Source organism: Oryzias latipes, chromosome 3 (assembly GCF_002234675.1).
Source record: "Oryzias latipes chromosome 3, ASM223467v1".
Lineage (NCBI taxonomy): Eukaryota > Metazoa > Chordata > Actinopteri > Beloniformes > Adrianichthyidae > Oryzias > Oryzias latipes.
Genome location: NC_019861.2, coordinates 37,539,834 through 37,554,757, shown reverse-complemented (window position 1 = coordinate 37,554,757; position 14,924 = coordinate 37,539,834). Strand labels below are relative to the sequence as shown.

The following is a 14,924-nucleotide window of genomic DNA, read 5'->3' as shown; positions in this document are numbered from 1 at the left end:
CTAGTTTTAAGGACTTGAGGACTTTGTTTGGACTGAACCAGCGAAGAGCTTCTGGATTACAACTAAAGGTCGGTGGGGGTTGGGGGGGGGGCACTCTGAATATCACTGAAGCCACAGGGGGAGAGGGGGGAAGCCAACCTTAGGTAACCCGTGGGCCCCCTTGCCGTGACCCCTCCCATCCGCCTCGGCCTTTCTGTGATGGAGGAGCAGCTACACCCAGACAGATGAGAGCAGCACAGCGGCGTTCGTGACTCCACGTCTCGGTTTTACTCGGGATTCTGTGACAAAGGCGCTCTGCGGCGCCCTCCACTGCGCCTGGACGTACCTGAGTCCGGAGCTGCGTGGACGTCCTCTGCGACTCGTGCAGCTGCGTCTCCAGCTCCTGCAGCCGCAGCCGCTGGGCGCACAGCTGCTCCTGCAGGGCGCCGTTCTGCGTCTGCATGTCAGCCAGGTCTTTCTGTGAACCCGCCGAATCCACCTCCACCGTCTGAGGAAAGGAGATACGTTCTGGTTTCACGCGGGTCGGTTCATGTTTGCGTCCTACAGCTGGTCTGTGGAGCTCCTCAGGGCTACGTTGTTAGACCCTTTGTTTTTTCAGTGTACATGACTTTACTGTGTTCATTTCTACGCTGATGATTTCACACTATTCGTGAAAAACACCTGATACAGAACATATGTCCTGGTGTCCAGGGTTGATGGTTCAAAACCTTTCAAACCTGATTGAGGAGAACGTTGGTTGCCACACCTGTACTCTGGGGGGCGCCGTTTCTTGTCTGACGAGTCCCTCCTCCCGTTCCTGCAGACAGAGGCGGAGTTTCTGTTCCGCCTCCACCTGCCTGCTCCTCCACTCGTCCGCCTGCCTCCGGCTGTCCTCCAGCTGCCGCTGCAGGACCTCCACCCTGGAGCTTTTCTCCAGCAGCTCCTTCTCCAGCGCCACCAGCCGGGCCTGGCTCTCCCAGCGGGACACCTCCCGCCGCAGACCCTCTGCTTCCTGCGGGACGCATTCAGAGGCTCAGCGGGGCAGAGGGTGGAGGCATGAGGAGCGAAGGCTCATGGGGATTCGTGCAGCCTCACCTGGCTGTGGGGGCAGCGGCTGCAGGTTTCTGCCGCGTCCACCTTCTGAAGCTCTGAGCACCTGCATGATTTCAGCTCCTGCTTCAGCCGTCGGTTCTCCACCAGCAGCCGCTCCAGCTGCTTCTCCAGGTCCGTCGCCCCCTGGAGGACAGGAGGACGCAGCATCAGTAACCCTGAGCAGTCAGTCGCTGCAGCACAAAAAACCTCGTCCTTTCTGTGGGGCTTCTTCAGATCAGCCAGCAGAGGGCGTCGTGTCACTAACCACCAGTTACAGCTCAACCGGCTGACAATGTGACCTGCTCAGTTTACTGTGTTTAAGGATTTAAATGTAAATGAAAGAGCAGAGTTAAACCGGAGCAAACTCGTCTTTTTAGGGAGGAACCAGCTTACCAGCTCAGAGCGGAGTCTCTCCACCTCCTGAGTCTGATCCAGCAGCTTCTCCTCCAGCTCCTTCACCTGCACACAGAGCAACGCAGCTCCTCAGGAAACTGCTGAAAGAACCCTGCTGCATCATGGGAGATTCCGAGACAGAGACAGAGCTGCTCGCGCCTTTGACTGACTGACTTTTTATGATCGTCTCCATACAGAAAAGAAAAATATCAAAGTGTAGGTGGAGAAAGACTCCACCCACTGATTACATCATCAACACGTCACGGGCCAAAGCCGAGTCCCTGATTGGTTGACGGGATGCGAGTTCTTTCCCAAAGTTCCAATATTTCAACTCTGGAAACGTTGTTCGCCAAAACACATGAAGCTAGACCGCCACGCTGCAGCGGACGCTCCAAACCGGCCGCAGGATCTCTGATGGCGTCTGAGGCTCAGATTTAACATTAAAACGGGCGCCACGACGCAGGAATCTGAGATATCTAGGTGTGAGAAGTTTTCACTCACGTTCTTCTTTGTGGGAAGAAACACGACTTTAATACGACCCAGAAGCAGAAAATGAGCAGATTTCTAGAAAAAAGTGTGAAATGTTTGAACATTTCCAGGTCATGTGATTCAGGAAACTACTGTCAAATAATGACATCCAATGGAAACTTCTGGAGATAAGAGCTTTCTAACAGAAACTAAAGATCTCCTCAGTGTCTCACAACACTGCGCAGGTGCGTCACCTGCACAGGTGCGTCACCTGTCCACTCACCTGAGAGTGCAGCTGCTTAACAAGCTGCTTTTCTTCTGCACAGCTGAAAGTTCTCCAAGGTTCACTCGGCTGAAGCAGCTTCACACCTGGACACACACAGACACGCAGCAGTCAGCTGCCGCCGCCGCCGCCGCCACCGTACCTGGACGCTCACACAGCGCCGCCGCTCTCACCATTTGGCGCAGCTGACCGCGGCTCCTCCTGCTGCGCCTGAACGCCTCCACCCGCCTTCGGCTGGACGCTGTGCTGCAGCTGCTGCACCAGCAGGTGGCGGGCCACTTCCTCAGAGCGCAGACGGGCTTGAAAGTCGCACACTTTGTCCTGCAGAGTCTGAAGGCAAACATCTCAACGTTTGAGCCAGAAACACAAGTTTCCTCTGAAATGTCAGATCATCTCTACGAGCTCTGTGGATGGAAACCACGCCTACAAACGCCACAACCGAAAAGCATCTACAGAGAGGAAAAGAGGAGGTTTACGTTGGCAGGAGTCCACAGGCAGAACCAGGCCACCTTCTGCGGACGGAGACAGAATGGAAAGATGGGAAACATGAAGGAGGGAGACACGAACATCTGGATCTGACGAGAAAACGCTTTTATGTTTCTGTGCTCCGTTCTCTGAGGTGTGTTTGTAGTTGTGTTAAGTTACGACATTCTTCCCCTACAGGCCAAGACAGGAACTACAGGAGGAGTCGGTCGCTCGTCGCTCCCTGAGCCGTCCACGCATGACCACGTTTATGACACTTCCTCTAAAGCGTTTTACGGTCAGAGAATTCTTTGATGTTAACAATAATAAGCTCTGAAAATGTTAACAACAATCAAAAAGTGTAATGTTGACAAAAAAACATAGAAAATACATTTTTAAGGCACAATCCTGCTTAGGACTACAAATGTTTTCTTCTTCTGTTTTGTTTGATGGCAGTTTCCTCCCTCGGTTTATGAGGACGCAGCGCCGCCTACTGACTGTTTTTTTGATCTTTACCCGACAAAGATGTTTTTCCGCTGAAGGGACGGTCGGCGTTCTAAAGCGTTGAGATCAAAACGTCCTTCTGTTGCAGGACGAACATCCTAGATGTCCTTCATGTCCTTTCAGAGTAAAACGCGCTCGCTTCTCTTGAATGGCGACATATAAAAACTAAAATCGAGTAAATAGAGAGACTCCGAGCCGTGTGGCCGTCATTTTGTCACTTATCACCCAGATTTTCATTGTAACAACAATTTAGGATTACAGTGTCGTATTCAGGCCTCATTCTAACGGGAGAAAAACTGTTTTAGAGGAAAAACATGAATTCACAGAGTTTAAAGGCTCGGACTGTCGTGGAGGAGGCGGAGCTGTGGGGAAATGTTACTGGCAGCTGATCATTAAAAAAATATATATTTTTTTTAATTAATCACCAAAAAATTTTTTTTTTTTTGGTGATTAATTACAAGGTTTACAATCTTAAAAAAACAAACGTATTAAAAAATATACAAGTTACGTGAGCAAATATAAATCAAATTACATAACTGTCACAATGTTGGCCACGTAGAGGATGTGACGTAATATTTGTGCATGTCCAGACCGATCGGGGGGCCGTTCCTGATCGGGGGGCCGTTCCTGATCGGGGGGGCCGTTCCTGATCGGGGGGCCGTTCCTGATCGGGGGGGCCGTTCCTGATCGGGGGGGCCGTTCCTGATCGGGTCCGTTCCTGATCGGGGGGGCCGTTCCTGATCGGGGGCCGTTCCTGATCGGGGGGGCCGTTCCTGATCGGGGGGCCGTTCCTGATCGGGTCCGTTCCTGATCGGGGGCCGTTCCTGATCGGGGGGCCGTTCCTGATCGGGTCCGTTCCTGATCGGGGGGGCCGTTCCTGATCGGGGGGGCCGTTCCTGATCGGGGGGCCGTTCCTGATCGGGTCCGTTCCTGATCGGGTCCGTTCCTGATCGGGGGCCGTTCCTGATCGGGGGGGCCGTTCCTGATCGGGGGGCCGTTCCTGATCGGGTCCGTTCCTGATCGGGTCCGTTCCTGATCGGGGGGGCCGTTCCTGATCGGGGGTCCGTTCCTGATCGGGGGGGCCGTTCCTGATCGGGGGGCCGTTCCTGATCGGGGGGCCGTTCCTGATCGGGGGGGCCGTTCCTGATCAGGGGCCGTTCCTGATCGGGGGGGCCGTTCCTGATCAGGGGCCGTTCCTGATCGGGGGGGCCGTTCCTGATCGGGGGGCCGTTCCTGATCGGGTCCGTTCCTGATCGGGGGGCCGTTCCTGATCGGGGGCCGTTCCTGATCGGGGGGGCCGTTCCTGATCGGGGGGCCGTTCCTGATCGGGTCCGTTCCTGATCGGGGGCCGTTCCTGATCGGGGGGCCGTTCCTGATCGGGTCCGTTCCTGATCGGGGGGGCCGTTCCTGATCGGGGGCCGTTCCTGATCGGGGGGGCCGTTCCTGATCGGGGGGCCGTTCCTGATCGGGTCCGTTCCTGATCGGGTCCGTTCCTGATCGGGGGCCGTTCCTGATCGGGGGGGCCGTTCCTGATCGGGGGGCCGTTCCTGATCGGGTCCGTTCCTGATCGGGGGGCCGTTCCTGATCGGGGGGCCGTTCCTGATCGGGGGGGCCGTTCCTGATCGGGGGGGCCGTTCCTGATCGGGGGCCGTTCCTGATCGGGGGGGCCGTTCCTGATCGGGGGGCCGTTCCTGATCGGGGGCCGTTCCTGATCGGGGGCCGTTCCTGATCGGGGGCCGTTCCTGATCGGGGGCCGTTCCTGATCAACCCTGAGCTCTACAGGCAGAGACGTGTTCTTTAGCATATTTCTGTCAGATAACTCATGCAGTAGTAATGATATTTATTTTAAAATCTTTTAGTTTTGCATTTCACATTCCTCTAGTCGGCATTTCACATTCCTTTAGTTTGGCATAAGACTCCATGAGACATTAAGACTTTTGGGTAATAACGACCCTAACGGAGCTCCCAGGTGACAAAGGCAGCGCTTCGGTAAAGAAGGATGAACAGCTTACACACCTGGACTTAAATAGGACGCTGCACAGGTGAGTTGATCAACTGAACGGCCCTGGGGGAGCAACCGAAGTAAAGCCTGCCGAGTTGCCTGCCCCAAAATTCTCCCAAGGTCGCTTATTTCTGTCTTTCTGACATTTGTTTCGTGTTCTGAACATTCTTGACCTCAATCCATCATCCGCTTCAGGGACAGTCAGAGGAGCGACAGCCAATCAGGCACATCCAAGCCGAGCCGCCGTCCTCCTGAGGCGACAGCAGCTCCGTCAGCCGAATGCTGTCAGATCAGCCGCATCAGCGGCCGGCGAGCGCAGACGGTTCCCTCCGAGTCGGGTTTCTTTACCTGAATGAGCAGCTTCTGGCTGTTGGCGTCGCTGAGCTCGGCGGTCAGAGAGCGGCGCTGTGAGAAGGGGGCGGAGGGCAGAGACAGGAAGGAACTCTCATCTTCACCGTCACTCATCAAGAAGTCCACCGAGCCGGCTGCACACACAGAGGAGGGCATGAAGCTCGGGGCTGCAGAGACCCGTAAGCAGATTGGAAAGTGATCAGGGAATTAGAGGTAAACAAAGGAGCAGATTCCTTCTCCTGACTAAACCCACATTCCTGCTGAACGCCATGGAAACCAGTTCAGCCAGATAACAGCTGCTGACACATTAACCTGCTCGGCCCACATGGGTGTCGGTGCACCTCCTGCTCACTCAAACTTCACCCACAGAAACCCACAAACACACGTGCACGTGAAGACACGTGCACGTGTGTTTGTGGGGACCGAGTGTGTAAATCCCTTTGGGGTTCAGGTCCTGCCAGATCTCAAAGGTCTGACGGAATCCAGTTCAAGGGAAATCCTTCTGGGACTTGTTGATCCAGTTTGTTTCCCACATCAGTCTTTCCAGAATAAAAGTTTATTGACAAAATCAAATATTTTTCTTATTGTTAAACTTTTCTGATGTTTTTAAAAAATTATTTCCTCCACGAAACTCAAAAAGACTCAAATTATATTTGGAAAGTAACTGAAAAAGAATAAAAAAACATCAATTAGAATCTCAAACAATAAATAATAACGTTTAACAGTTCAGTCTATATTTTTCTAATTTTACTTTATTATAGTTACAAAAATTGTCATTGTGATAAATAAAAAAATGACTATTGGAAAAGCAAAACACTGAATAATGTTTTATCCAGAATTTATGAGTTCTATGGGCGTGAATCATCATGTTTCATTTCTGTGTCCTTCAAAATAAAATCCCCACTGCTTTTCTCGCTCTTCAACAGTTTTCAGAGGAAAAGACTTCAGAAATGTTCTCGACGTTCTCCTTCTCAGAGCAAACGGGCCTCGGGTTCTCCACAAAAGAACCGCAGAACCAAACAAAAGCTCCAGTGTTTGTTCACCTGATCCGTCTCTCCAGAATCCGCCGCTTGATCAGCTGACGGACACCCCGCCAGCTGGAAACTCCACACCAAACAAACGACGCCGAACACCTTCAGCTCACCTGTCGGACCCCCCCCCGCGCGCTCATGTTCAGCTTTCCCTGCCCTCATTCACACGCTCAGGTGTGACTCACCTGTCGCTCTGCCGACACCACCAGGAATGCAGCTCCGCTGAGCTTCTCCCTCCCCGCCCTCTCACTCACCGTCCAATGAAATGTCCGTCTTCCAGAGCTCCTGCAGGCAGGGGGCGTGGCCAATGTCCCAGGTCTTTCTTGAGCTGAACATGACCGCAGGGCTGAGCAGAGCGCTGGACCGCTGGACCGGCTGCAGACACAGAGGGACACGGGTCAAACTGGACCCTGACAGCATGTTTAGTACAGAACACCACCTTCAAGCTCCGCCCTCAATGCAAGACCCTTCAAAGCGGCCTTTTTCCTTACTTCTAAACGGTCCTGACTAACCCGGATCCAATCCTCGAGAGGAAATGAACCCGACACGTTATGATGAGAGTAAAACGTCCTGCTTCCGTCTGGTTCTGATGGTCGTCTGGCTGTTGTTGCCAAAATCAGAACCAGAACCACTGAAGAAAATGGACCTGAAGGCAGCAGAAAGCGGAGCCGCAAACACCAACCACGACCAGTTTCCGCATTTTTTCCCTCTGGATCATACAAATCGGACCAGAACCTTTTCCCGCCCTGCTCTCTTAGTTACTTCAGAACCAAAAAAGCAATTTAAAATAAAAAACGTTAAACTAAAGAAAAAAGAGGCGACCTGCCAAAGCCTCAAACAGACACTCAGCTGAACCCATCAACCAAAATCCACAGCAAACATGAAGCCTGAAGTGGGCGGGGCAAAGACAGGTCCACCCACCTGTCAATCAAAGAAACTTCTCCCTAGCAACGTTAGTTCTAATGAAACCCTCAAAACAAACATTTAACAGGAAGACAACTAAACCGCAGTTCAAACATGATATGCTTTTATTGTGAAAAGTCACTTTTTTAAGTGGATTTGAATCTGTGCCGATGCCATCTGTAAACACATGACATCAAGAGACGATCTGAGCATGTGCAGAGAGACATCCAGACGCTGCAAAATCTCTTCCAGGAGGTCAAGCCGTCCCGGTGATCCGGGCCACGCTGAAGACTGCGTTCTAAAAAAGTCCACTTAAAAGCTGCTGCTATAATTCAGAGTCTCACCAAACCCTTCAGACCAGGATGATCAGAAACCCCTCAGTGAAAGCCGACCGACCCGAGAACCTGGTTCTGGCCACGCCCACCGTCTTACCGCTCCACTGCGGCGACTCCTCTCTCCAGGATGGGCGCCATGCTGCCGGTCCAGCCAGCCCTTATTGATCAGCGTTCCCACCCAACCCAGCATGGCCGTCGACCCGGACCACTGACCCGCTGCCGAGCGTCCTGCTGGACCCACCTGGGCGGTCAGGTGACCCGTCTGCACATCACCTGATGCAGAGTAGCCGGTCAGGATGAAGCACCTGAACATAAGCCGCTAATCCGGAGAGCAGATGGACTCTTAACCCTTCAGTGACCCAACAGGCAGCCAGTCCGTAACGACTCTCACTGCAGAACCACAACCTCCACCATCAGAACCCCGGACCCCCTCTGTTACACTTTAGTGTTGGAGGAATCAAACCAACGTCTTTACGCTTCAGTTAAGCTCATTTAAAGTCCCACTCCGACCTTCTGATCCGCCGTCAAAGCGTTCCTGGTGGTCTGTGATGAGGATGATGAGGATGATGATGATGATGAGGATGATGAGGATGATGATAATGATGCCGTTTTTAGCCAAAATCCTATGTGTTTTCTGAGGACAGTTTCTGCAGAGCGGCAGGAAATTCCCCTCTGAGCTGTGGACGGGACCATTGGCATGGAGTAAGCCCCACCCCATTTCCCATCATCCCTCTGTTTACATTCACCTGCTAGCTTACAGCCCCAACCTGACATTACCTGTGGAACAAAAGTGGCAGCAAAACCTGGTCTATCCATCCGTTTAGATCCAGATTCCAGCTCACACCAGGAAAACAAAGAGGTTCATGGATCCGTTTGTCTGCATCAGAAAGGGGCGGAGCATGGAGACTGTGGCCCCGCCCAGTGGATTTGTTACATCACAAATACAATCGTTTTCCATTTTTCATCTGCTCCTGATTTTGAGTAAAGAAAAACTCAGAAATGCAGATTTAGGATTAATTTTCTTTATAAATTTCCTCCATCATCAAAACAAATGTTATAAAGACAATTTTCCTCGGTCGGGTTGTGAATAAATAACAATAAATCTAAAACTGCAAGAATGAGAATCTTCATCAACACAAGACCTCACTTTTCCTTTTTGGTAACATAGTTGGTCCTGACTGCAGTGGCATTTAGTAAAGACGATAAAGCAGACGGCGCTGAAACGCACAATGACGAAGACGGGACACATTTGTAAGATGAAGGTTGAATCAACCGTCACTCAACTTGATAAACTGTCCTTAATTTGACACAACGCTTTGCAGAACTGAGCAACATTCACATATTCATGTTAGTGTCATCATCAGATCCAGCAAACAAACATTCAAATATTTGTGAAAATGTTAAAGCCCCCCCCCAACTTTTGCTTCAATTTTGCACAGTCCCCACTTTTCCACATAAACAGGAACATTCACACACACGTGCAGAGGGGAGTTGTCACAAAGATGCTGACATGTAAACACATGTATGCACAAGAGTGATATTAATGTTGACACCGGCTGACACATTTCAGGGTTTGGACCCGCGTCTGCCTGTTGGTGACCAAACACACATTCTTACTCAGCTATTCTTGTCAGGACTTTATGCTGACATTCAGTCATTTTGTAGAGAAAACCTAAAAGTTGTTGATCTAGAACATTTCATAGGTGAGTGAAGGGCATAGGAGGAGACTATCTTGACATTCACCTGGTTCTGGAAAAAAGTGTGTGACCAGAAAAGGAACCGGTTCTGCAGAGTTCCTTCTGGTTTGCTCACATGAACACAGTTGTGACAGAAGGCCGTGACTCATTTCATGCGTTGGGGCTTGTCGCTGCTTCTTATTGATTTCCTCTGTGACCGTTGGCTGGATGTCCGGGATCGACCGGTCCCTGGTGGACCCATCCCGACCAGAACTACATCACCAGTGTCACCAGAACCACCTTCACGGGCTCACGTTTCTGCTCTCCACCAACCAACCGCTCATTAGCACACTGACCAACATGTAGCCGTCCCTGAAGGATAGAAATACCTGAGCGGCTCCGCAGACACCTGCTGCAGCTGCAGCAGACACTCAGAGACCTCACAGCGGCGAGCATTTACAACAGGAAGCTGCAACGACGCATCGCGAGGAAGCGCAGCAGAACGTCTGAGGGGAAAATGTTCAGGCCAAACCAGAGGATCATCAGAGGAGTCGCACAAAGACGAGGCTTCAGGCGGCGTCTGCTCGTTTCCAGGTCACCGCCGGAAACCGGAGCTGCTGCTCCGCATCAGGTTACAGCGGCCTGCAGCGCGTCTGCTCGCCTCCCCGCATCCCTGCCTCCATCCCGACCTCCACCCGTCCCCGCCAGCTCTCACCTCCCTCCCTGCGGCTCCGCATCATGCCTGCATCCTCCTCGCCGTCCCTCGCAGTGACTCGCAGCAGCAGGATCAGAGCCGACACCAACCCGCCGACCCCCTTTCCACGCACACACGGCTTTCAGGCTGTCTCCCTAGCAACAGCGCAGCAGCATCATCCCTCCTGTGGCCCCGCCCCCTCAGAAAGGAGATAAATATTTCAGCCTGAACTGGAGCGAGGGGAGCCGCCCCTCCCCCACACAGAGCGGTTCTGGTTTTCTTGGTGTTGTGGAGATGTGTGTGTGCATGTGTGTGTGCATTTGTGTGTGTGCGTGCATGTGTGTGCGTGCGCATGTGCGTGTGTGTGCGCATGTGCGTGTGTGTGCATGCTCATGTGCGGGTGTGTGTGTGCGCATGTGCGTGTGTGTGCATGTGTGTGTGTGCGCATGTGCGTGTGTGCATGTGTGTGTGTGCGCATGTGAGCTTGTTTGTGCGTGCATGTGTGTGTCTGTACATGTGTGTTTCTGTGCATGTGTGTGCGCATATGTGTGTGTGTGCGCATGTGTTTGTGTGCGCATGTGTGCAAGTGTGTGTGTATATGTGTGTGTGTATGCGCACATGTGTGTGCATGCATGTGTGTGCATGTGTGTGTGCGTGCATATGTGTGGATGCGCACGTGTGTGTGCATGTATTTGTGTGCTTGTGCGTGCATGTGCATGTGTGCATGTATGTGTGCGTGCATGTGTGTGTGTGCATGTGAGTGTGTGTGCATGTTTATGCACGTGTGTGCGTGCATGTGTGTGTATGCGCATGCGTGTGTGTGTGCATGTGAGTGTGTGTGCATGTTTATGCACGTGTGTGCGTGCATGTGTGTGTATGCGCATGCGTGTGTGTGTGCATGTGAGTGTGTGTGTGCATGTGTGTGTGCATGTGTGTGTGTGTGCGTGCATATGTGTGGATGCGCACGTGTGTGTGCGTGTATTTGTGTGCTTGTGCGTGCATGTGTGTGTGAGTGCATGTATGTGTGCGTGCATGTGTGTGTGTGCATGTATTTGTGTGCTTGTGCGTGCATGTGTGTGTGAGTGCATGTATGTGTGCGTGCATGTGTGTGTGTGCATGTATTTGTGTGCTTGTGCGTGCATGTGTGTGTGAGTGCATGTATGTGTGCGTGCATGTGTGTGTGTGCATGTGAGTGTGTGTGCATGTTTGTGCACGTGTGTGCGTGCATGTGTGTGTATGCGCATGCGTGTGTGTGTGCATGTGAGTGTGTGTGCGGGTGTGTGTTACGTCAACAACATCCTCACATAAACAGCTGTTCTTCCTGATGTTCTGCTCAAAGTCCGGTGAACATTTCAGACTAAAAAAAACTTTTCTGGTCTGAAATCCACATTTTTTAACTAGATCCAGGACTCGAACCATCGAGGTCGACCTCCACCTGCCTGTCTGAGAACTGCACGGTTCCTTTTTCCCATCAAAAGCCTAAAAACGTCCAGAACCGATCAGCCATGCGGTTCTAGAGCAGCCGGAACCGTCTGGAATCATCTGGAACCGTCTCCTTCAGGAGATTCCTGCTGGTTTTCCTCACTTTTTTAGATGAACTTTTTCTTTTTATTCTAAATGAAAACGGACTGAATACTTCAGAACTAAAGATCACTTCAACTTCAAACGTTTCAGCAAACGTCAGGCTCTTCTCCTGGACTTAAATATTTGGAACAAACCAAATCCATTTTCAATAAAAATTTTCATTAAGAGTCTGAAACGTTTGTAGTTTTTTTTATTCCAACATCTCATTTTTCCTCTAATTTACTGTAGCTTCTACTGATCTACTTTGCCATTTTCCAGGTAATATTGTCTTTATTGTTTCAATTTCACAAGTAGTTTAGTATTTATTGATTAATTTAAATAATAATAATAAACTTTATTAGTATAGAACCTTTCAAGATAAAATCACAAAGTGCTTCACGCCAAAACACTGAATAAGAAGTTTAAAAAGATAGTTTTGCCTCTCAGCAGCGTTCAGGACAACCTGGAGTCGTTCTAGAGATTTTAGCTCAAACATGAAGATGGAATTAAAATAATCAAGACGAGAAAAATAAAAGCCTGGATGAGCGTCTGCATCTCAGAACAGTTAGTTTGGTAATGTTTCACCAAAAACTTTACTGAAAGTGTGAAGAAAACAAAGCAAAAGCAGTAGAAGTTATAAATCAGAGCCATCTAACTAGAAATACACCAACAACAACCCCCCCTCTGGAAAATAAACAGCCTGCTGTGTTTGTGCTCAGCAGTGACCCCTGCTGGTGGCTTAAGGGACTACTGTGGTTTCCAAACCCCAGAACCGGACCGAGGTTCTCCACCGGCTGAGATCAAAGACTTTCTACAGCAGACGAGGTTCTCCATCAGTTGGGGGGGGGGGGGGGGGGGGTCTTCAAGCCGTCACAGAAAAAACTTTCACATTCTTCCTCCTCTTCCTCACCTGGACTCTCAGCCTGCAGGTGGGGTCGCTCCACGCACCACCTCGCCCCCGCCTCTCTTCCCCTCTGCGCTCTTCATCCTCCAGGCGGCCGTCCCGGCCCCCGCCGCCCTCCTCGTCGCTCAGCCTCCTCAGGAGGCCGTGGAGCGTCAGCACGGCGAGGGTGCAGAGCACGTACATGACCCGACCCGCCGGCCCGGCCCGGCTCACGCTCGGGGCTGCTGCAGGTGTGGGCGCGGCTCCATCTGGGGAGGGGGGGGTCCGGTTTGTGCTGCAGCCGAACGCTGCTGGCGTACTGAGCTTAATCCTCCCCCCTGCCTCGGCTTTTCCGCCTCACCTGTGTCACCTTTGTCCCGGTCCGGCCCGCTGCCAGACGCCTCCTTCCACAGGACTGATAAAGCTTCTGAACCTTGTCCCGTCCCGGTCGTCACGTCAACAGGAATCCCTCCGTTACTCAACAGGTAATTAGATCCTGCAACTCTAGCTCGGAACCCTGGAGACGGCCTTCAACGCCGACGTGACCAAACCGGTCCAGACCGAGGAGCGTCATCCCTGATGGTTTCACCGATGAACTCAGAGCATCAGAAGGTCAAAAGTTTGAATAAAAAAGTCCCCAAAGTTCTGCGGTTCTGCAGGAAGAACTTCGGTTCTGCAGAAGCTGCCGAGGTCGACCACCGACCACCAACCAGATTATTTGCAGCCGTCGCCTCGCCGATGAGCGTGAGAACAGATTACAGCGTGCACCTCCGACAGAGCGGGAGGAGGGAGAGAGAGAGAGTGCTCCCCTCTCTGCGTGAGCCTCTCTCGCCCCCCCCCAGGACCATCTGCTGCGGGATAAACCGGCAGAGGACCTGGTGATGGTGATGATGATGATGATGATGTAACCAGATTCTGGGAATTTGGACTCTACCTTTCTCTGTTGGATCAACAAAGCATCTGACACTTAAACCATCCTGTGCACAGGACCCCCCCCCCCCTCCAGTGAGCGTTTGGACTCCTTCCTGTTTGGACCCCAAAGAGGAATGTTTCTGGTCCAGCGACTCCTTTCAGGGTCCTAATTGGGGGGTGGGGGGTCCCTGCAAACCATTTGGCTCAAAATTCATTTGCTAATGTTGTTGACAGAAACATGGAACGGCCAGCAGAAGGACAGACGGCCAAACCTTTATCCCCAAAAGACTCAACAGCTTCGTCCTTTTCTGCTCATCTGAGGTTTGTGGATCCGTCTAAAGTGGTTCCGCTCAATCTGGACGCACAAAAGTTCTGGAAAACCTTTGGAACGAGTATCCGGATACTTGGATATCCGTGATTTGCTACAGAAAAAACTATTTGTGACGTTTGAGATCGCTGATTCTACCGTGAGTCTAAACTTCAAAGTGATGACGGCTAAAACTTAATAAACCAAAGCCGATGTTCTGCTGTCACCGGAAATTAATAAATCTTCAAAATAAAGCGTCAGTGAAGGTTCTCATTTTCAGAGTAAAAGTATCAGCATTTTTCATAAATGGAGAAATATTAATGGTGTTTTCTAGTTCTTCCATTTCTATGTAGGCGTCTCTCTCTTCTTGTCGTCGATCGACTGGAAAAAAAAATCTTTCAGGATTTGTTGTTCAATGATTCCATGTTTGTTTTGTTTCCTGCTTGGGTTAACCAGGAAGTTGACAGAAAAACTTTAGTGTGGCATCGTTTGAATCTTTGTGTTTTTATCCGTTATGTCTCGTTGTTTTCTGATCTGCTGTTCTAAATAGATTGATGCAGATTAAACAGATTTTGATTTTCATTCATCCAGTAAAAAGACAAACGTACAGAAACCGGACGTGGCGGTAAGAATCCTGGTTTGATCTGTGAAGAAACGATCCTAAATGAGATGCAAACCCTCAACACGTTCCCTGTGGGGTTCCTCTGGGGTCTGTCCTTGGACACGCCCCCTTTCCCATCTACAGGCCTCCTTTAGAACCAGAAGAAACAATCAGAGCAGAAGTTCCAGATCCTTCTGCGTGACAGTAAAGACGGGTCAGCCCGGATCCGTGCTAACCTCAGGTCGACCCGGGCGTGGTTCCCTTCAGAGAAACGTCATCAGATGTTTGTTTGCAGCCGTTGATCAGTAACAAACCTTTACTCCGTTTACACATTAACCTCCTCAGACTGAGGAAGACTATTAACCTTCAGAAAATCCCTCTCATCTGTTTCATAACGTCTTAAATCCATTTAACGTTTAACCTCAGAATGTGACATAAAATGGGTTTTCGTGCCGTTTGGTCTTGGAATTCCAGAAAAGTAAAAG

At 51.0% G+C, this 14,924-nt stretch overlaps 1 protein-coding gene across 11 annotated transcripts in view; it reads right to left on the bottom strand.

Moving 5' to 3' along the window:
* The window catches only part of kifc3 (kinesin family member C3), a 35,703-nt gene that overhangs the window by 9,227 nt on the left and 11,552 nt on the right, over nt 1-14,924 (bottom strand). For 3 of the 11 annotated variants that reach the window (XM_023953765.1, XM_023953769.1, XM_023953770.1), the window contains exons 1-11: nt 7,901-8,131; nt 6,820-6,940; nt 5,532-5,668; nt 2,692-2,727; nt 2,389-2,545; nt 2,216-2,301; nt 1,465-1,530; nt 1,075-1,215; nt 746-991; nt 326-487; nt 139-210 (exon numbers count right to left, since the gene is read on the bottom strand). In XM_023953765.1, coding sequence (XP_023809533.1) covers nt 139-210; nt 326-487; nt 746-991; nt 1,075-1,215; nt 1,465-1,530; nt 2,216-2,301; nt 2,389-2,545; nt 2,692-2,727; nt 5,532-5,668; nt 6,820-6,940; nt 7,901-8,116 — 1,440 coding nt within the window. In that variant the 5' untranslated portion in view covers nt 8,117-8,131. Of the gene's footprint in view, nt 1-138; nt 211-325; nt 488-745; nt 992-1,074; nt 1,216-1,464; nt 1,531-2,215; nt 2,302-2,388; nt 2,546-2,691; nt 2,728-5,531; nt 5,669-6,577; nt 6,800-6,819; nt 6,941-7,900; nt 8,132-10,194; nt 10,447-12,646; nt 13,368-14,924 lie in introns of those variants that run through there. The other 8 variants (XM_023953774.1, XM_023953773.1, XM_023953767.1 and 5 more) reach the window with 7 other exon arrangements.